The sequence below is a fragment of the Bos mutus genome, chromosome X (assembly GCF_027580195.1).
Source record: "Bos mutus isolate GX-2022 chromosome X, NWIPB_WYAK_1.1, whole genome shotgun sequence".
NCBI classification, from domain to species: Eukaryota; Metazoa; Chordata; class Mammalia; order Artiodactyla; family Bovidae; genus Bos; species Bos mutus.
Window position 1 is genome coordinate 25,346,500 of NC_091646.1, and position 22,539 is coordinate 25,369,038.

Below are 22,539 nucleotides of genomic sequence, written 5' to 3' on the forward strand. Positions count from 1 at the left end.
ACAGAAATCAGATATTCAAATTATAGTCCATTGGAGCTATAATCAATGCATAATAAAATTGTGAAGAATATCTTCTAGTTTCCAATGGAAACTCTGATGTTAAAGTTCCAACAATAAATGAAAGGGGAAAGGAGAAATAATTTGAAATAAGTAAAATACCATACCCCTCAAGAAAACAAACATTAAGGACCATGAAATTTAAATATTTATTTTTAAATCCCCCCAAAACATTGAAGTATGCTTACCCAGAAACAGTTTACAGGACTAATAACTAAAATGAATAAGCAATACAATTTTCTATTCATAATGCAGCTGTGCTGAAAGTTTCAAATAATCAATTTAAAAATTTGTTGCTTTTACTTTTATAAAAATATTCATTTAATACATGAGTTGCAAAATTATTACCAGGCCTCTACAAATTATAAACTGTGATGGAGTTTCAGTTAGTTAGCAGGTGAAAATTTTCACTCAACTATTACTTCAAAATAAAATGTGTTAAAAGTAATTATTACAGTATAGGCACCAATGAAAACATTTTCTTGGCATATGACACAACAACAACTTATTCAAGTGTGTGTATTATTACAAAAGAGGAGGAGGTAATGGCCACTTTGACTAAAAACTTATTCTTCACTTGAAGAACATCTTCTAATATTTGGCAATTATTGAGCTTTATTAAAATGACTTTTGTGCAAAACCCAAATTGTGCAGATCCAAACAATAAAACAAACTATCAAAACTAATTAATATCAATAATTCTACAACTACTGAAATACAGCCCCACTTCAGACCTTAGGCAGGCATAATATGTATACTGGGTTTAAAAGAAAAGGGTATTACCCATGTAACAGTACCATAAATATAACTGAAAATTAACTGTACAATCTAACTTACCTTTGTACGGACAGAAATCATCCAGTACTATGGTTATTTTCATATGAATTAGAAAATGCTTATTTAAATACCCTCTCAAAAATGAACAAATGATGCTTATGTATTGGATAGTTATGAAGAACAAAAATGTATAAATAGTTTATAGGACATTTTAAGACCATGACAAAAATATGCTGGTTTAAATTATATTCATACCTGTTGACCAGGTATTTATAATCACACGATAATCAGCTTCTTTTAAGCTCCCCAAATCCACTCATATTATATGCGATTTGAGTTGGTTTTTAAAACGAATCCTTATTCTTCCAGTATTACTGAAAATTCATCCTTGGCTAATTGGTATTGCTTTAACTTCCCAACCATGTTAAATAAGGATCAACCATCTCTTCCATAAGAGAAAGTAAATACTGCACACAAGAGGTACTTCTGTTGCTACATGTTGCCTCTAAACACTACAGACGCAGGGCTCTCAAATGTAATCATTATTGAGCTGCCTGGAATATCATACCCACTTCGTAGAAACATCAATACTTTTCCAGGTTTCATTTCTAAGAGCTTATCAAAAACTTCTATCTTAAGAATGTGTGACTTGTTTCTGCTTCCCCACCAATAGTCATTTTTAGAATATGCTGTGTTTAAAAAAAGCTTTTTGAAGTTTGATGATTATAAAAGTTGAATATTTACGATGACTTTGAACAACCTGTATGTTTCATAAGTGTACAGTTAACTAAAGATCAAAACATGAAAAGTATTCATCCTAGTAACTTAAGCAATAATGATACCTAAAAGCAAAACTGTCTCAACATTTACTAGAATACAGGTGAAACTATAGTATTAAAAGTTACTCCTTACAAAATAATCTCTTTAAAATAGAAAATGATAAACACCATCACAAAATAGTTGAATAGCTTCTTCCAAATCTTCAATGTCACAAAGATCCAAAAGGCACATGGAGCTCATGAGTTAAGCATTGGTAAGCTTGAAGTAGCTTTGGTGGGTTTCTCTGGGTCCATATGAAATAGAAGCCAATAACGAGAAGTTTCTTAGGGGGATTCATCTGTCGAACACCTATAAAATTAGGAAAAATTTAAATGATGTATAAGTATGCGTGTGTCTATCTTATATCTGTATAAACTCTCCAGTGAAGGAAGTGATTCAGCAGACACAACTGTATTGGGTCTCATCATACGGATGCTAAAATATAAGGAAGTTAAAAAAAATCCCTTCTGTGTCTGACTTTACAACTTCCAATTGATTTGTTTGCAAATTGGACAAGAGAAGAGAGGTTTTCATTAAAAATTAAGGGATTTTAATTAGCCTCCAATTAAAATAAATAAATTAATTTAAGAAAAACTAAGGGATTTTAAGAGGGGTTTTAGCTGATGAATATAAATAGGCTTTATCAGCTAAAAAGATCTAGCAGAGTATGTTTTACAGCTGTATAGTTTGTTCCAACTTGATCCCAGCGGCATTACAAATACAAAGAAATATAAAGATACACTGAGAAGCCATCTAATGAGATTAAGGCTAAGATTAGTATTGCTTTATAACTTGCTTGAGCTAAGAAGTTGTGTTTGTATATGCATTTTAAAAGGGAATTTAACAATTAAATGTAAGAACTTTACTGAGTGTGAACAAAGTTAAAGCAACAGTTTAAGAGACAGTATAGAAACTGAAATCAACCAAAAGAACTTTTCAGAATCTTCATTTGAGTTTCTCTACCTAAAATCCTTTCCTTAACTTTTCCTATGGGGGTTAAACTTAATGAACTATAGCACTGAAACTGTGAATAGCACTGTGATAAGAACAGCAGCAAGAATGAAAGCATTCCTAAATGGTATTTACAAGGGTCCAAGTAAGAATATGCCCCCTGGCCTTTTGTCTACACTCCTACTAACAAAAAAAAAAAAAAAAGAGAAAAACAACCAGGCCATTTCATTCAGTGGAAAACTACCTTGTAATGTGTGCAGATAATTCCAAAAGCTAATATTTCAGATGGGCGGCACACAAAACAGTTTTCAATTATATGACTATTAAGAATTGACTTTGTAGGAATAACCAAAATAAGTAGGTAATCATCACATCATAAATGAACATCCAACAGAAAATGTCAAAATAGTTTTTTAAAAATGACATTTCAAGCTTACTTTTGAAATTTTTCAATTAATTTCTTCACCATTTTATCTGTAATGCCAGGACAGGCAGCTTCGGCCACGGCAATACTTTTCTCCAGTTCTTCGATTGCCTGATTCCTGCTTGCATTATTCTCATCCTGCTGTTTAAGCTGAGAAAGATCAATAGCTATAACATTTAAAATTACTAAACTTCTTAAAATAGATAGCCAAAGCTTATGAGTCTGTACTTACTTCAGCAAATGCAGGTGTGATTATCATAGACAAACAGCTCAGGGTTTGTACAAGATCTTGCTCCTTTGAACAAATATTATAGATTATACACATGAAATTAAAATAATCACTCGTGCATTCATTGGCATCCTCCTCAAAAAAGACCCAATACAAGGCAAGTCTCCATACTTTCTTCACATCACTCATTCCCATCCATTGTCCAGAGGCCTCTAACTTCTAGGATTACAATTAATATGCACAATTCTGTTTTAAAACATACCAATGGCCACTTAAATGACTTCTATGACCTTTTCTTAATTAGTTTGAAATGAATGGCAAATGAAACATACTGTGGACCACAGTGAGGTAGACAAGCATTTAGGGGTATTAAATTCTAACAATTTCTGGCCATCACACTGTCTCATTTTATAGTTCGAAAAAGTCTACCAAAAGGAAGTGATCATCTCTGTATACATACTGCCCCATTCTGTAGTTTCTTAGGATCAGGCTTCTTTCGCACAGTGGTAAAGCTCCATTCAGGATGAGTATTATTTTCCCTGCTGGTGGACTCCCTAAAGAGATTGCCAAAGATATTTCTATAAGTTCCCAAATGACACAGCTTGGGGAAAATATCAAATCAGTGCAGACAGATTCTGAATGGATAACTGTCCCAATGTATAAAAAAAATCATTTGATCTCAGTTTCAAATACACACTGCTTTCTGCCAAAGAGTAGCAATGGTACCCAGCTCTAAGTGTATATCAGAATCACATGTGAAGGTCTCTTACTATATATAATGTCCTGGCCCAATCCCTTCAATGACTAGATCAAGATCTCCTGTAGTGTGGCTTGTGTTTTTTTTTTTTAATCTTATTTTATATTGGCGTATAGTTAATTTACATTTTTAAAGGCTCCATGACTGACTAATGGGCAGCAAAGGCCAACAACCATTAGAACAGAGTAAAGACAACTACCTTGGTACTTTTTAGACCTTTCAAAAGTTGGACAATTTCTCATAAATGCAGATATTACCTGAAGAGATTTGGTGTTGCCTTTGTGTCAATTCAACTAGCAGAGGAGCTAATTCTGGTGTAGCCTACAGACTCTGTAGTCTAAATTAAGTTAAGGAGTTAGAGGCTCAAATGTTAGTATAAATGCTGTAGTTAAAAAATAATGCAACTTTTTAGGGGGTACAAATCAGATATAAATGAATACTTCAATGTACCGGTCTGATCACAGTTTGGTACATGGCCAAGAGGTGAGAAACGTTAGTTCTCCAGAGAGGTTTTGCAGGTTGCCAGGAAAGTATGAGAAGACATTGCTCTTTATCACTTTGGGCAAGCTAATAAAACACCTTAAATGCAATCTTGTTCCAAAATTTTGTAATATACTCAAGTATCCACTAGGGGTTAGACTGAGACCATTTGAAACTAAATTCACTTCTAAGGAAAAAAAAAAAAAAAAAAAAACGTGTTTCCAAATTCATTGTACTTCACAGACCACAATTTTAAAAGATTTTCACAATTTCTAAAGTCACACTTTAGAATAAGGTTTATATTTTATGCTAGAGAAAGCGTATCAGCTCACAGTAAAAGATATGAAATACTGAAATGGGCTATCTACATAAAAAGTAAACAATTGGTACGTACGAATCAGACCCGTCAGAATCAGATTCATCATCGCTGTGTCCTTCTGCCTTCCATCTCTTAAATCGATCTATCAGTTCAGTCAGATAAGAAGTCTTCTTTGAATTTTTTACAATGAATTTATGTTTCAGAAGTTCTTTAGCTGTAGGACGCTAAGGAACAAAAAAGGAAGGATACCAGTATTTCTAGGCTTTTTATGATTGCAAAGAGTGATATGAAATCATTATCAATTATTAAGCTGAAAGGTATAAAAGTTTGTCTATAAATATGAGGATAACTAAAATGCCATAGGACAATAGCTAATTCTATTTCCGAAGTGGCTCAAGGCAACTAAATTAAATTCACTACTTTGGTATCAACTTGCTAAAATCCGGTGGCAAAAGGTGGCCTATGCAGCAGCAAACAGGCAGGCAGGGCTTTCTTCAAAGCAGAGAAACACATGACAGGACTTCAATAATTAAGTAAAAATTTTAAAACAAGATTGTACATGAAAATACTTTTATTATATTTACTGTAAATTGGGAAAAAAGCATGAGAACTAGCAAGGCTCTAACTTTCTTATTATCTGCACACATCACATGACCCCCACAGTAATCCCTTCTCCATCACACAGTAATTCATACTGCATCTAAAGAAAAACACCATGTGCTGTGGGGGATATTTCCTCCCTAATAGTTTATTAATATCAGAATATTCATTAGCAACCTATGATAGTTACATCCAATTTAGATAGTTCTTGTATATTTTAGGCAACTTTATTTTAAAAACAAAAAAACAACTGTAATCAAATTTGCCAACTAAATGAACGGAGCTCACTAGACTTCAGGAAAAGTATACAACTTCATGTTGGAATTTCTGAACATTAAATAAAAAATCATGAAACACCAACAACTTTTCATGAAAAATGAAAACAGCTGAATAAAAATCATTGTGCATAGTTATACTTTCTTAATGACATCCTAGAAAATGAACTTTATTTCCCCTTGAAATAGGAAACGATCAACAGAATGAGGAAGGTGCTAGGGAACATAGCAAAAAGAGAAGATGCAGGGGAAGGAGAGAAGAACTACGGATCTTGTCAACAACCGAACAAAATTAGCAACACAGACGGGACAGTCAGGTTCCTGGATGGTCTGTAGACAGTTTCCACAGGCACTGTATTCCTTACTATTGAACAAACCACATTGGCTCTATGTATATCTGATCACAGAAAACAACGGTCATAGCACATATACTCACAAATGATGGATCTTTGTTCAGGCAAGCATCAATAAACTCCTTAAAGGATTTAGTGAAGTCTCCGACAAGAGTTGGAGGATTGTTTTTTGGAATAAGAAACAGAACTCTCATTGGATGCATATCGGAGTTAGGTGGCTCTCCCTTGGCTAGTTCAATAGCAGTGATTCCCAGTGACCAAATGTCAGCCTAAGGTAAGGAGCAAAGAACAATTACCTTGAAATTCCATTCTAACATTCTGCCACAAAATAACCTGTGGAGTCTAATGGTCATACAATATTAAAATGTCTCAAGAAATGTGGTGTTAATAACTTTTTGATACAATTCATTTTTTTAGAAAAGTATCAAATTCCCTACTTTGTGCCAGGCACTGCATTCCAAACACAAAGAATTCGGGTGGTGCCTAAACCAGACAAAAATTCCTGCTCTCAAGAGGCTGATGTTCTAGTAGAAGAGAAAGATAAATGAATAAACAATAGGATGTCAGATGGTATTAAGTTCTGTGAAGAAAATACAAAATCAGGATAATGGAGTAATGAATGATAAGGTAAAAGGGCTGCAAATTTACATGGGATGGCTAGGGAAGACTATTCTGTGTCAGTAATGTTTAAGCAGAGATCTGATTGAGAGGAAAGTTATTCCAGTAAGAGGGAGAGGCAAGTGCAAAGGTCCTGAGGCTGGAGGGGACTTGCTGTGTTTATGGACCAGTAAAGAGGCCACTGTGGCTGAAATGGGTAGAAAATGGAGGAGAGTGGTGGGAGATGAGGCAGAGGTGGACAAGGGCCAGACAGTAGAGAGCCATGTATGTGATAGTAAGGACTTTGGATTTATTCCAAGTAGGATGGAAGGCCACTGAAGGGAAGAAGATCCAAATATTCAGTATTACCAGCATCTAGGGAACTTATGATTTAGCAGCAAAATTTGACATGACTCTAGTTTTAGAAATACTCTAAGAGGAAGGAGAATTAAGGCAGTTTATTAAATAGGATAGGATGCTATGTAAAACAATATTAAAAACAAAATAGTTTATAGGTAACACTTCACTTTTGAGTCATAAGCTGACTGCTGGATAACTTCAGGAGCCATCCAAAATGGTGTTCCCACAAAGGTATTTCTTTTAATTTGTGTATCCGTCAGCTGGCCAGCCACTCCAAAGTCAGCAAGTTTCACATCTCCTTGCTCTGAGAGCAAGACGTTGGCAGCTAGGAGGGAAAAGGAAATGAAAAAAAAACTCAGCTTCCTCAGAATGCATCTATTTTTCTCAGGTTCATATTAGACTTCTGTATACCTTTTATGTCTCGGTGAATTTTCTTTTCAGAATGCAGGTAGTCCAGACCTTTCAAAATTTCCTTTAGCATGGTAGCGATCTGGAACTCATCAAATGGACCAGCTCGCAGCTTAGGGGGAAAGACACACATATACATGTAAAAGTTTGGAACAATAAAGTTCAAACTTAACATTATCTTTGAAATAAGGGAATTGCTTATATATAATGAAGCAGTTCTGTTTATTGAGCCAGTATTTAAACAAATGAGAAAATTCTTACGGGTGAAGAGAGCTAAGTCAAAGGGCTAAAAGGGTTTTCAATGATTAGATTTTAATGATTAGATTTAATCTTGAAAGATAATATAACTATATATTAGCTTCAAATCTTGAGGTTCTTAAATATTTACATTAAAGATCTAAGGAACATGCTTAAGTCATGACAGATAGGAAAAAATATATCAACTACTTAAATTTTGGCATTTGCTGTTTAAAACATTAAATATTTACACTAAACTGATTTTTAGATCAGATGGTCCATAAGATTTCTGCAGCAACCCAATCTGATCATATGGGTCTGCTGTAGCACCGTTCTTAACATTTACGTATTTCAAAAACATTATAAAGCATAGAGACTTTTTGGAGACTCAGATTTAAGTTTTAGCTAGGAATATAATAATTAAACTACTCAAACTTTCATTGTAAAAAGAAATTCAAATCATGGAGCGATGCAGTTTTTCAAATAAACATAACACATTTCCCTTTCTTTCCCCATCCCTGTACTAAAGCCAGTGGTTTCAACTGCAATACAAGGAAAGCAATGATTAAGTTTCAGGAGAATTTGTAATGGAATATCTGAAAATCTCTCTTTAAAATAAATGGTTATTTAAAAATTCTGGTACCTCATAAAGCACAAACAGTGGACTGTATAATATTATTACAGGAAAGGGTGGGAATCTAAAGTCAGAGCTGAGGTAGAGTTCTGTTTGCTGGAAGGAGGGAAGAGGTGGTGAAAATCAAATATTGCCCACTCTGCCTCACACTGGGAGGGATTCACAGCTCTTTGGCACCTTCTGTATTTCATCTTTCATGAATGCCATATTTATTCTGAATAAAGGGCACTTTCATGTTGAAATTTAACAGCTTAAAATAGAACCCATACTTCGGTCTCACTATTTAATATTAACTATGCTCTGGATATATAGTGTACTTCAGGGATGTTTATAGTTCAGTAGGTGCCTTTCCTAGGTAACAGTATCTATTTACTTTCAAATGTATCAACTTCCACCCCAAAGTATCTATTTAAACACCAGTGATTAAAGTCATCTAAAAGGTGAAAATGGTATATTATTTTATTGATTGCTGGTAATGAAATTCTGAGGTACTACCAAGCAACTTAAAGATAAATGTCAAGTAATACTACTTAAGACTAGTACTTTAGTATCATTGATTATAAAATGTTGACAGGGCCAGAGGAGGTATATTCTCAGTCACTCAGAAAATTGGGCAAGGTCCATATAAAAGGTACTAGCTATCATTCTGAAGGATTTCTAAAAGTGGTCTGAATAATACAGCATTTTAAAAATATACTTTAGTAAAAACCAACAGAAAAGTGGTCCTAAAGACACATTAGCTTATCTGGTATACTCAGGTCCAGTTTAAAATTCAATGCAATCTCACTTAACTGGGTACTGGAGGAGGATGGGAAGGGCACTTCCGTGGCAGGGAAATGGGAGTGGGGTGGTGGCAGAGTTGGGTTTTTCTTGTTCATGTCAGACAGAAAACTATCCCAAACCTTGTGGTTAAAATGTTTCCTTAGGCATGATGATAATGATCAGAAAAGGAGAAAAAAAGGAGCTGGAAAGAAAAGGAAAGTAAATAGATGGAATAGAGGTTGCTTTTTAAAAATTTCCAATGCAATCTTGGGAGAGATGATGCCAAGATCCTGGTCCACTGTCCTTGGAGCACACAATGGAGCTTCTCTCCAAAGACTGAAGACTTTACCATGTCTCTAATAGCTAACACGTCTACCCCAGGGCAGGGTGCTGGCTTTGTATGATTTGCCTTTGTTGTCAACTGAGGATATTCAAGAGAGGGACATTTGCAGGCTTGGGGGTGTTCTCCCACACTGCTTTGACTTCCAGCCAGTCCCTAATGCAGCATGTTTTGCTATGCTTTCTCTTATGGTTAGCATATTGTTTCCAACTTTTTCCCCTGGTGCTCATGTTTTATCATCTTAACCTTATTATATGTGTTTTTGTTGTAAGCCACTGCAATTTTTATTGGAAACAAGTGAGGTATAATCAATTCAATAAAATAATGTACAGTATGCTCAAAGTCTGTTCACACACAACTGATTTTTTTTGTAAGAATGGGAGGAAATCTTGAGGTATATAGTTGTTGTTTTCAGTTGCTAAGGTGTGTCTTATTCTTTGCAACCCCATGGACTGCAGCCCGCCGGACTCCTCTGTCCATGGGATTCTCCAGGGAAGAATATTGGAGTAGGTTGCCATTTCCTTCGCCAGGGGATCTTCCCGACCCAGGGATTGAACCCACATCTCTTGTATCTTCTACATTGGCAGGCTGGTTCTTTACCAGCTGAGCCTTTGGGGAAGGTCCATATACTATATAGTGTTGAACTTAATTACTGGTCATAATCATATTACAATAGTCAGGCACCAGTTTAAAGGGATGAACACTTTTGCCCAGCATTCCTTTTAATTTCTCTTGTCCCTGGTAGCAGTGCCCTCCTCTAACCCTGATCCTTTCTTAGATTCCTCCAAATGATAGCATTCTCCTAAATGAAGAATAGTATGTTCTCAGCATTTGTTCTCCCTACAAAGTCAAGTCAATGAGGTTTATAATTAAATCATAATAGTATTAAGTATTAAAGCTAGAAAAAGAAAACTAGAGAGATTACTCATCTAATTTCTTATTTGAACATCTGAGTCACAGGTTAAATAGTCTGCCCAATATTAGCCAGCTAGTCAATGGCAGAACTGGGGACAGGATCTAGGTGTCTTGATTTTTAGCCACTACACAGCTAAAAACAGTTTAAGTTCATTGAATTTATGCTAATTGTTATTTTTGGACTTAGGCAGAGCTCAGAATGAGATTAAGATCTCACAATCATTTCATTCAGAGGTTTCATAAAACTGCCCCAACTACTCTTGGGGGATACAGATTGTATTAGTTAGGGCTGGGGCACCGTCCAGTGCTTCCCGTTGCTATCAGAGATCCTGATGAAAGCAGTGCACTTTGTCTTGCCAATGCCTACAAAACAGGGAAGTGACATGGTAAACATTTTGGGGGGCCAGTTAAGGTAACTGTGATAAATTTGGAAAGGATTCTTAATATTTAAAAAGTAGGAGGAGGCTCCTAGAGCAATTGTGAGGCTTCTTGTGGAGCTAATGAATAAACTATTGTTTAATCAAACTACATGACAAGACAAATAGAGCTGAGATCATTTAATGGTGAGAATGAGACCTGACTCCATATGCATGAAGGACTATTAGCTAAAGAAATACCAGTTATGTTCTCTCACTAGACAGGAGCGAGAAAGAAAAAAAAAAATGAAATGGAGCTTTAGGATGTAAGAATTAGATTAGAAACAAGGAAGGGTGGCCTAACTCAGCAACTGATAAAACTGAGATGAATTCCTAGAAGATGAGGCTCTCCATCAAGTTTAATTACCATTTCTTTTGAATGGTTTAAATATGGTTCTGTCTAAAGGAAGGAAAAATCGCTTATGGTCATTTCTGTTCATAGGATTATTTGAAACTTTGGAGGTACTGGGAGTCAATATTAAAGCCTTTAAGAAATATTTGATCACTTTCAGTCAGAGAAATTCATCTCTACTTAAAAAAAATAAGAATTAAAACATTACTCGGTGATCTTAATCATCAAAACACTTTACTTTTAGAAACAGCAGACTCCAATTTCAAAGGCAGAGCATATTATATAAAAGTTGTGTAATATTAAAGATGGAAGACAACTTAGTGCAACTTCATTTTATAGGACGTCAAGCCCAAGGAATTTATGTGTCTGGCTCACAGTCACAGACTTAGTTATAAACAGAGGCAGCCCTAGAAACTCAAACTCGCATAGGCCAGCCCAGTAGTCATTCTATCACACAAAGTTGTCTCTAGTCATTCATATTGCATTTTAAATACAATGTCATATTAATAACAATTTTAAAGGGGGAGGGACAACACTGATAGAATGACACCACTTGGGGGAAAACAACCAGTGTTTCTCAATAATATTCTGTGCACAACACATCTTCATTTATTAGAACTTTTCCCTCACACTGCAGGATTTTAGCAGCCTGGTCTGCTAAAATGGCTGTGGCATTTCCAAGTCATTGTGACAAAAATGCCATCACATTTCCACATCACCTACAGAAAGGCAGAGAGAACTCTGCAGAGAGCTGGGTCTGTAGGGCTTCTTGGTCAAAACCCAAGAACCACATTTAGAAACAGTTATCTGGATGAGATCTCTTCAAAAATCTAAGAACACTCAGTCTTCTCAGGGATAAGCATGTAAAGTAAAACATGAAACTGATGGCAACTCTCACACACTCATTTCTAATTTGGAGGGAATTTTATTAAGCTGTTTGCATTTCTTACATACTTTAAGAATGCCAGCAATGTGCAGAACCTGCAATACAGCTGAATATATGTTAAGAGTAGCAGTCCTGAAGGCAGAGTGAACATATTAACTAAAGCAACCACTTAGCTTGCCCAAAAGCCAATGCTTACTCCAATTAAAAGAAAAAGTGAAAGTATGGATGTGTGTGTGTAATAGTTTAAAAATACTTACAAGATCCAGTGCTGAACCGCCACCCAGGTATTCCATTATTATCCATAATTTTGAACCCTGTGAAAACCATGAAATAGCTTAATAATTATAAACTGGAGCCAAACAACATACTAGCATAAATGTTCAATCTGACATACTAATGTACTGGCTTTAAAATATAGGTTTAAAATTAGTTGTTTGGAACTCAATATATATTTCCATAGAATATTACAAATGAGAGTCAAGTCCTAAGTCTTGACTCTCCCTGAAACCTACTGAATGTATGATATAGCTAAATATTATAGATGACACATTATTGTTGCTTATTGTCAAACTATTAGCAACTTTAATAAAAGTTAGGAAAAAACCATAGCTTTAAATTATTATTTTGAATGATGATACTGAAAGGAAATGAATGAGGAAGTAAATGGAGACGTTAGAAATTTTGAACGGGGCTTCTGAGTACTTCCCATGTGATCTGAGAGTCTGAGGACATTGGGTACTCTACCTTATTTTAGTTTTTGTTTTAATCTATTTTACAACTTTTATCAGCCATGATTAATGGGCATTTTTTTGTACAAATGTAGAAACTAGTAAGAACACTATAGCCCCCTCTCCCCCAAGGTAAATGGATAAGAGAAAGGAAATGTGTAGCTTGAAGAGCATGATGATTAATCCAGGTAAAATTAACTTCACTGTCAGTTGTACAATAGGAAATGGAGCTCCATAGAGGGAACACACATTTGAATTACAAAACAGGTGTGTACACACACACTATTCAGCTGTATCAGACAAAATTTGGAGATCATTAAATTTTCTTTCAGCTACAGTTTGAAATACTGGAGACATCTCTCTCTCTCTCCATAACACTTCATGAGTGGTATTCTCTGAATTTTTTTAGGACCACAGAACTGACTGGAAGCAGAATGGTTGGTTTTATTATACTGGCAAATAGCCAAGCTGTGAATGGATTGTATTCCAAAAGTCCACTTTTTTTAAGAAAGATGTTTGGGATTTGGAAAGCAAGCATTTTGCCATAAAAATAATGCATAGGTTCCTGGAGAAGTCCCCTCCAAAAGACAATTTAACACAAAGGTATCCATAGTATACCTGAAAGAACACCAGAGAGACTGTTTATACCATAACAATGTTTCTAGGGGAAAAGTGGATTCAGTGTCTTGCTTCATGTTGGGATTCCGGGAACACATTTCTCACCTTTACAGTCCCAGCTGCAAGATAAAGATTCTCAAGCTATTGCTGGTAGTTCTGAAACTCTAAAATCCTTGGGAAATAGGAGTTCCATTCAAAATTTCCAAGTGTCTCTGTGAGGCTAGGGCTTTATGATGGCAGAGAATGGACTCCAGAAAAATGATGATGGGTGTTTAGGGGACACTGTAGTGGGGGGAACAGTCTGTGGCCGAGAGTTAGGGACTGGGGAGGGAAGGTTCAGTTAAATTAAGATGTTGACACTATGTAGGATGTCTAAGAGAGAGAGGAACAATGCCCTCCACCCATCTTGACACCCGCTCTCTCCTGTCACAACAAGCTCGCTTGAGCTTAGGAGAGAGAATAGCATCTATAGTAGGAACGAGACAAAATGAATCCCCATAACAGTGAGAGGGCAGAAGAGTTCCAGGAGGGGTTCATGCAACTTGTTTTAAGTATAGAAATTAGACACTCAGAACATGATAACTGTGAACTGTTCCTCACAATGCCATATAGCCGGAGAAGCTTGTCTTTTGCCACTGTTTGTTTCTAATAAGTACTACATTCTACCTCATGAATTCAGAATGCTTCCCATGCACGTGACATTTCAGAGAAAAATGGAAAGATCTTACAAAACATGTTTATCTGTTTTGCAGTTCTGTGTGAATGAGAGCACCTGTTTTCCAAGTTAAAAACAATGTGTGGCTTTTTTTTTTTTTTTTTGGTACCAATTGAAAACAGAGACTTACCAACTGTCTGTTCGTCACTAAAAAGTATTCATAGAAAGCTTAAAAATGTCATTAACCTTATGACTAAGCAACTTCCAGGTCTGAAAATGCTTCCTCTTTGCAAGCGAGCTATTCAGTGGAACTAGGACTCTTTCGAAACAGGCAGGGAACCAGAGCTGTCTGATAGGTTTTCTGGGTGCTTCCTTCTGACCGTCACTTCTGCAGACAAGTGTTGCTGGAGGATGGTTATATGTCTGGACATTCAGATGACTGTGAGGCAAGCAGAGGAACTGAAGCAAAGTGCGACTGGGCACAGGCAGGAATGGCAAGCTGGTGGAGCTCCTGCCTACTCACGGATGCTTAATCCACACAGGCTCTTAACTCGTTCCTTGTCCACAGTGGGTCTTAATGAAAACACCAATCACAAACCAAACCTGACCAAAACTCCCAGATCATGTGTTTGTATTCTTTTGGGGAACTACAACTATTACCTTTGATTTCTGGTAAAAGATGTTTGCGTTTGAGAATGCAAATATTTGGTTTATTCTTAAATAATTTAAAAGCCTAAGATGATATCTACATAGTGGTTTACAAATCTAAAAGAGCCAAGTTGCTCTAAACCATAACCATATATCCGGCACATTTAAGCATAGGAAGTCCCTGCAGGGAAAATGCCACTTTTCCAATTATAAAATGACCCACACGTTTTAGCAATGGGTTGGAAAGAGTAAGTGTAAAGTCCTGCATCAACATGGGTGGTAAGTTGCTGCTGCTGCTGCTGCTAAGTCACTTCAGTCGTGTCCAACTCTGTGTGACCCCATAGACGGCAGCCACCAGGCTCCCCAATCCCTGGGATTCTCCAGGCAAGAACACTGGAGTGGGTTGCCATTTCCTTCTCCAATGCAGGAAAGTGAAAAGTGAAAGTGAAGTTGCTCAGCCGTGTCCGACTCTTAGCGACCCCATGGACTGCAGCCTACCAGGCTCCTCCATCCATGGGATTTTCCAGGCAAGAGTACTGGAGTGGGGTGCCATTGCCTTCTCCGGGGTGGTAAGTTAGGGGTCAGGAAATGGCTCTCTGTTCCAAAATGCAGAAAACCTAAAGAGTAAGTACTTCAGAGTTATACTGTTTACCAGGGAGAAGCTGGAGTCTAGTTTTAACAAATCACTGGTGTCTGGAGTATCAACTCCATCACCCCATGGGGCCTTTGAATGCCACTGTGTGCCACTAAAGCAGACATTTGGCCAAAGTGGGCAGAAACGCTACTGTGGACCTTGGGATTCATTTGTTCACAGAAAAACAAACATTTAAAAGAAAAGAACATGTAAAATACCCATGATATGTATTTTCAAGATAACAGATCATAGATCAAGTTCATATACATGAACATAGATCAAGTATATGTTGAATTAAGCAGGTCGGTCTATGAAGCAAATAGCCAAATATAACACTGACCACATAAACCAGCATATGCAAGTAAGACAAACAAGTCACCACTGGGCAAATGTTATATGATCCCACTGATCTGAGGAGTCTAGGGTAGGGAAACTAAAGACAGAAATTAGAATGGTGGTTACCAAGGACTATGGTGAGGGGAGAATGGGGAGTTATAGATTAATGGGTACAGAGTTTCGGTTGAGGAAGGTGAAAGCATTCTGGAGATGAATGGTAGAGATGGCCACACAGTCACTGGAGTGTATGAAATGACACAGAACTGTACATTTAAAAGGGTTAAAATGATAACTTTTGTGATGCATATTCCACTACAGTAAAAAAAAAAAGGACAGAATGTAAAATTTTACAGAACCGCAAGGAATAGTAGAGATCACCTTGCCAGAACTTTACTACCTGAGATTTTTTTTTCCAGTCAAGAATGCCTTGTCTATACCCCAGTCTCACATCTCAGTTCAGTTCAGTTCAGTTGCTCAGTCATGTCCGACTCTTTGCAACCCCATGGACTGCAGCACACCAGGCTTCCCTGTACATCACCAACTCTTAGAGCCCACTAAAACTCATGTCCTTTGAGTCAGTGATGCCATCCAACCATCTCATCTTCTGCTGTCCCCTTCTCCTCCCGCCTTCTATCTTTCCCAGCATCGGGGTCTTTCCCAATGAGTCAGTTCTTTGCATCAGGTGGCCAAAGTACTGGAGTTTCAGCTTCAGCATCAGTCCTTCCAATAAATAATCAGGACTAATTCCCTTTAGGATAGACTGGTGGGATCTCCTTGCAGTCCAAGGGACTCTCAAGAGTCTTCTCCAACACCACAGTTCAAAAGCATCAATTCTTTGATGCTCAGCTTTCTTTCTACTCCAACTCTCACATCCATACGTGACTACTGGACAAACCAAAGCTTTGACTAGATGGACCTTTGTTGGAAAAGTAATGTCTCTGCTTTTTAAAATGCTGTCTAGGTTGATCATAACTTTTCTTCCAAGGAGCAAGCATCTTCTAATTTCATGGCTGCAATCACCATCTGCAGTGATTTTGGAGCCCAAAAAATAAAGTCTGTCACTGTTTCCACTGTTTCCTCATCTATTTGCCATGAAGTGATGGGACCGGATGCCATGATCTTAAGTTTTCTGCATGCTGAGTTTTAAGCCAACTTTTTCACTCTCCTCTTTCACTTTCATTAAGAGGCTTTTTAGTTCCTCTTCACTTTCTGCCATAAGTGTGGTGTCATCTGCATATCTGAGGTTATTGATATTTCTCCCACCAATCTTGATTTCAGCTTGTGCTTCCTCCAGCCCAGCATTTCTTATGATGTACTCTGCATATAAGTTAAATAAGCAGGGTGACAATATACAGCCTTGACATACTCCTTTTCCAATCTGGCACCAGTCTGTTGTTCCATGTCCAGTTCTAAGTGTTGCTTCTGCATACAGATTTCTCAGGAAGCAGGTCAGGTGGTCTGGTATTCCCATCTCTTTCAGAATTTTCCACAGTTTATTGTGATCCACATAGTCAAAGGCTTTGGCACAGTTAATAAAGCAGAAGTAGATGTTTTTCTGGAACTCTCTCACTTCTTTGATGATCCAACAGATGTTGGCAATTTGATCTCTGGTTCCTCTGCCTTTTCTAAATCCAGCTTGAACATCTGGAAGTTCATGGTTCACATACTGTTGAAGCCTGGCTTAGAGAATTTTGAGCATTACTTCACTAGCGTGTGAGATGGGAATGGCAAATCACTTCAGTATTCTTGCCTTGAGAACCCCATGAACAGTATGAAATGGCGAAAACACAGGACAATGAAAGATGAACTCCCCAGGTCGGTAGGTGCCCAATATTGCTACTGGAGATCAGTGGAGAAATAACTCCAGAAAGAATGAAGAGACGGAGCCAAAGCAAAAACAATGCCCAGTTGTAGATGTGACTGGTGATGGAAGTAAAGTCCAATGCTGTAAAGAGCAATATTGCATAGGAACCTGGAATGTTAGGTCCATGAATCAAGGTAAATTGGAAGTGGTCAAACAGGAGATGGCAAGAGTGAATGTCAACATTTTAGGAATCAGTGAACTAAAATGGACTGGAATGGGTGAATTTAACTCAGATGACTATTACATCTACTACTGTGGGCAAGAATCCCTTAGAAGAAATGGAGTAGCCATCATAGTCAACAAAAAGAGTCCGGAATGAAGCACTTGGATGCAATCTCAAAAACGACAGAATGATCTCTGTTCATTTCCAAGGCAAACCATTCACTATCACAGTAATCCAAGTCTATGCCCCGACCAGTAATGCTGAAGAAGTTGGACGGTTCTCTGAAGACCTACAAAACCTTCTAGAACTAACACCCAAAAAAGATGTCCTTTTCATTATAGGCGACTGGAATGCAAATGTAGCAAGTCAAGAAATACCTGGAGTAACAGGAAATTTGGCCTTGGAGTACAGAATGTAGCAGGGCAAAGGCTAATAGAGTTTTACCAAGAGAACGCACATTTGATCATAGCAAACACCCTCTTCCAACAACACAAGAGAGGACTCTACACATGGACATCACCAGATGGTCAATACCGAAATCAGATTGATTATATTCTGATATCCCAACCCCTATCAAAATCATATTCAAGACCCATTTTAAATGCTACTCCCCAGTCTGGGGGTTAGTGTACTTGATAAACCTACTCACAGATAAGTGGGAGATATGAGGGAAGTTAGATCCACCTATCTGGAGCTAAGGAGAGAAGCTGAAACCAGAGACAGGAATTTAAAAACTGTCAGAATAAAGTAGATGAGAAAGATGAGCGTGAACATGCAGAGTGAGAGGAAGACACAGAGGAGGTACCCAATTAATAAATATCTGCTGCATTGAGTCTAATATGAGGCTTCTTATAGGTGTATTATAGGAAATTTAAAGCGATTCTGATTTTGAGTGGGAAAAAAAAAACACTGAAAAAGGAGGAAATATTTCCCTCTCAATTTCCTTCAAGTTGCACAAGAAAACTAAATTTTTTTATTTAAAGAAAATTCCAGAAATATTCCAGAAACATTCACCATACATTGGGAATAAGCACACACAAAAGTCTCAGGAAAAATAATGAGAAAGCTGTGTACAGATCCTGTTCTGGAATATTTTACTTCAATCACTCAATTCTTTTTTAAAAAATAAATATCAGGAGTTGTGGTATATGGAGGGGGGCATATATCCTCAACATAAACAGAAATCTAAAAGCAATTTTCAGCAGCACATAAAGGCATGATTCAAATTCTATTCAATGCCTGAGTGACCTTCATTTTAAGATTTACATCGAACTAGAAAAATATTTAAAGATTATAAAAGATTCTTCCAGTATTATGAGATCAGAAGGGAAGGGTTTGCTTATTTTAGCACTCTTCATAAAGACTAACTTTGTCTGTCAAGAAAATCTGCACTGAACTAAAATTAAAGGAAAATACTGTGGTCATACTGATGTGTTTATCTGGTTTTTACTCTTGTTTTTAAAAACAAAGTTATACAGTGAGCTCAGTCAAAATGAATACCCAGTACATTTTTGCAAGTCTCAAGAAAAGCACTACAACTATATACAGTTTCAGAGAGCATATAATTTTCTCTCAAATGTAATAACTTTTCCTCCAGCTTACAGTGAGGTCCTGGTTATATCCTGTATTAGGACAACCTGAGAAGAACTCAGTATCCTATTTTACTCAATTAGCTTGACTCACAAAATCCCCCATGTTATCTGAAATCCAAGGATGGGCCACAATAAGAACAGAAGTCAATTGATGATGCAGTTCTCTGATGGTACTTAGAGGATGCAGCCTTGAGTTACATTGACTGCACCAAGCCAAACCCTGTTATATTTGATGTGATTTTAGTTTAAAAAAGCAAGCCTGAAAAGTCACACTACGTCTTAATATAAATGGAAAATAAACAAGGGGTTGATTTAAGAAAGTAATTTAAATAAACAGTATTAAAGAGTTATAAAATTATAATTCTTTTTCTTTCTGTGTATATACGTATACCCATAATGAGACAATATGTGTGTATGTGTACAAATAATCTAGATACAAATAATCAATATCAGCCATCTGAATTTCTACAATTTTATCATGAAGTAACACGTTCTTCAAAGTAGTCTTTCTTATAATGTACTTTAATGATCAGTTAAAGAGATAAAAATAATGCAGTTTAATTCTTTAAGAAGACATCTTGGATAAGAGTTCTGTGTCCTTTACTGGCCTAAAAATATTCTGCAATCAAGATTTGGAGAAAACAGACTATCAGTTATATTTGTTAAAAGATTAAGTATCTGGGGGATGACTGGTACGTGTATACTATGAGGGAAATTTTTTAAAATGTGAAATATTAGGAATAAATAGTGCAAACAGAGTTACAATTCATTTTCCATGGTAGTATTGAATACAAATAAAGGTTGTAAGCAACCAGTGGGGCTTCCCTGGTAGCTCAGCTTGTAATAAATCCGCCCGCAATGCAGGAGACCCTGGTTCGATTTCTGGGTTGGAAAGATCCCCTGGAGAAGGGCATGGCAACTCACTCCAGTATTCTTGCCTGGAAAATCCCATGGGCAAAGGAGTCTGATGTGCTATAATCAATCCATGAGGAAACAAAGAGTCAGACACGACTGAGTGACTAAGCACAGCACAGCAAAAGCAACCAGTAAAAGTCAATACCATATCAGTACACATTTTAAATAGGGCTTACTTAATATTTTGAGTCAGTTACCAAAAGTAGCTTATCTGGTACAGACGCCTAAAAATACCAAGTGTTCAGATTTGCTCCAGAGTGGATCTGAAATTATAAGGATTCAATCCAGAAAGAGTAAACCAGAATGAGCATGCGCATGCACACACACACACCACCATCACCACTACCACCACCAAATTTCCCGGGCTGCCTACAACCACGGGAATTAGAAGGGGGACCTAAAACTACTGAGACTGGAGGCCAATAGGATACTGAAAAGGGGAATCTGACCCGCTAAATAAGCTTTTTAGGAAAGAATATGAAAGCAAAATATACCACAAAGAATCAAGTAATTATGTATACAGTAAAACAGAGTAATGGCTAACACTCCAAAGTATATTGGATATGAGTCACTAGCAGTATTACTTCCTCCTGTGAGTCTTTCCTTCATACCATAATGGGAAAAAATGATAGAAGTGACCATTTGCTTATTTATGCAAATGGTACCTTGTACCTTGTATGCATTCAATCACAAAATCTACACCACTGTAGTGGAAAACGGGATTGTAAGCTCTTCAAAGGCAGGAGCTGTTCCCTTTTACATCTCCATAATCTAGTACAGTGTGACACACAGTGACTGGTTATTTAATGATTTATTCTACTACGCGTTAATTCCACAGTCACCTAATTCACATACTCTTAGACTACATTAGCCTCTGTTGGGAATTCCCTGGCGGTTCAGTGGTTAGGACTCTGCACTCCTACTGACAGGGGCTGGGGTGCAATCCTGTAAGCCACACAGCTTGGCCAAAAACAAAAAAAATTAGGCTCTATGGGGAGGGAGGAAGGAGGAGGGTTCAGGATGGGGAACACGTGTATACCTGTGGCAGATTCGTGTTGATATATGGCAAAACCAATACAATGTTGTAAAGTCAAAAAAAAAAAAAAAAAAAAAAAAAAGCCAGGGAAATTGATAATGAATATCTATATGAGTATTAACTAATACAGTTTATCCCAGGGTATATTTGATCAGCAGAATATAAAAGGATAAAAAGACAGCATTAACTTTTGTGCAGGCCAAGAGCCTAATAGGTTATAAACACACCCTTCTGGCCTAGAGATAGACAAGCAAATAAACAAAAAACCCTTCCCTCTTATAAGCCCTGAAAATCAAAGATCTAACTAATACTGCCTTCCTTTGAAAAAATATCAATATGGGGATATAGTTTTAAATTTTAAAATAATTTAAACTCTAATCTAAGCTAGATTTTTCTAATTATTTATTGTTTATATTTCAATAGATACAAATCTTGACTCTAACTCTGGAACCCAAGAACTCATCAAAGAGTTTTCTGTGATGCAGAAATACCTCCATCTGCTGGAACTTTAGGTGTCTGTTAATTCTATAATCCTGGAAACTAAAAATCCAACTTTTTTGGTGGTGGGGTTAGATATTATTCTATTTAATTATATTTCAACAAGTATTTATCATGTGCTTAAGATGTGCCATGCCCTGTGCTATGTGATGTGAAAACATAACAGGTTGAACTAAACTGCCTGACATTAAGAAGCTCATAATCTACAGGGAGGATGTGTAAATAACCACCATAACTCAATGGAACAAGTGACATACTTACAGTACATATGCCATCAATTCTGAGGTTGAGACAGACTGGGCCATTGAGAATAATGTGTGAAAGTCCAGGAAGAAAGCTCTTTCCTGACAAAGGTTATGTGTCAAGGCTCAGCTGCCTTTCTGCTCCCCCATCAACCCAAAAGTTCAGGTGTGGAAAAATGGTGCAGCTGAATACTGGATGCATTCAGGACACAGCTGCTAAATCTAAATCTATTTTGGCCCTACAAATGGAGCTGGATTCTGCCTGAAGGCCGAAGGCTGCCAAATCCTAATTTAAGACACTGCCTTTCAAAAAACAGAATTAAAAAAAGAAAGACTCATAATCAAAATACCTCATGACCTAAATGATCCAGTGCACACATTACCTTTAAATATGATCCATAGTATTTCGTTACATATGAGCTGTCACACTGACTCAAAACCGTTATTTCTTGCTGAATGTCTTCAATTTCATCCTCTGCTTCCTCGAGGTCTATGATTTTAATAGCAACCACTTGCTGGCTACGGTTATCAATTCCTTTGAAAACTTCTCCAAAGGAGCCTTTTCCAATGCGTTCTAATTTTGTGAAGAGCTCTTCTGGATCGGCTATATTATTCTGACGGGGCAGGGAGAAAAGAAAGGGAAGAACACAAACATTTAGTAT

At 37.0% G+C, this 22,539-nt stretch overlaps 2 protein-coding genes across 2 annotated transcripts in view; both read right to left on the reverse strand.

The window, feature by feature from the left end:
* Positions 1-193: 193 nt before the first annotated feature.
* Positions 194-22,392, reverse strand: STK26 (serine/threonine kinase 26). Its single transcript, XM_070365903.1, has 10 exons — positions 22,261-22,392; positions 12,206-12,262; positions 7,410-7,518; positions 7,166-7,323; positions 6,125-6,310; positions 4,889-5,037; positions 3,718-3,811; positions 3,261-3,323; positions 3,042-3,178; positions 194-1,962 (listed from the first exon to the last, which is right to left on the reverse strand). The coding sequence occupies exons 2-10, from the start codon at positions 12,239-12,241 to the stop codon at positions 1,938-1,940; spliced, it is 957 nt and encodes a 318-aa protein (XP_070222004.1). The 5' UTR covers positions 12,242-12,262; positions 22,261-22,392; the 3' UTR covers positions 194-1,937.
* The window catches only part of LOC138986475 (serine/arginine repetitive matrix protein 3-like), an 80,745-nt gene continuing 80,559 nt past the window's right edge, over positions 22,354-22,539 (reverse strand). Inside the window, exon 8 of the mRNA XM_070366558.1 lies at positions 22,354-22,491. Within this exon, the coding sequence (XP_070222659.1) occupies positions 22,487-22,491 (5 nt within the window). The 3' untranslated portion in view covers positions 22,354-22,486. The remainder of the gene's footprint in view (positions 22,492-22,539) is intronic.

What these genes read in the sequence shown, in the direction of transcription:
- STK26 (XM_070365903.1), bottom strand. Translation starts at nt 12,241, where the DNA reads ATGGAATACCTGGGTGGCGGTTCAGCACTGGATCTT. An exon ending in AATTCACCGAGACATAAAAG is followed by an intron (nt 7,324 to 7,409) that starts GTATACAGAAGT and finishes TTTCCCTCCTAG; the next exon opens with CTGCCAACGTCTTGCTCTCA. An exon ending in TGAACAAAGATCCATCATTT is followed by an intron (nt 5,038 to 6,124) that starts GTGAGTATATGT and finishes TTTGTTCCTTAG; the next exon opens with CGTCCTACAGCTAAAGAACT.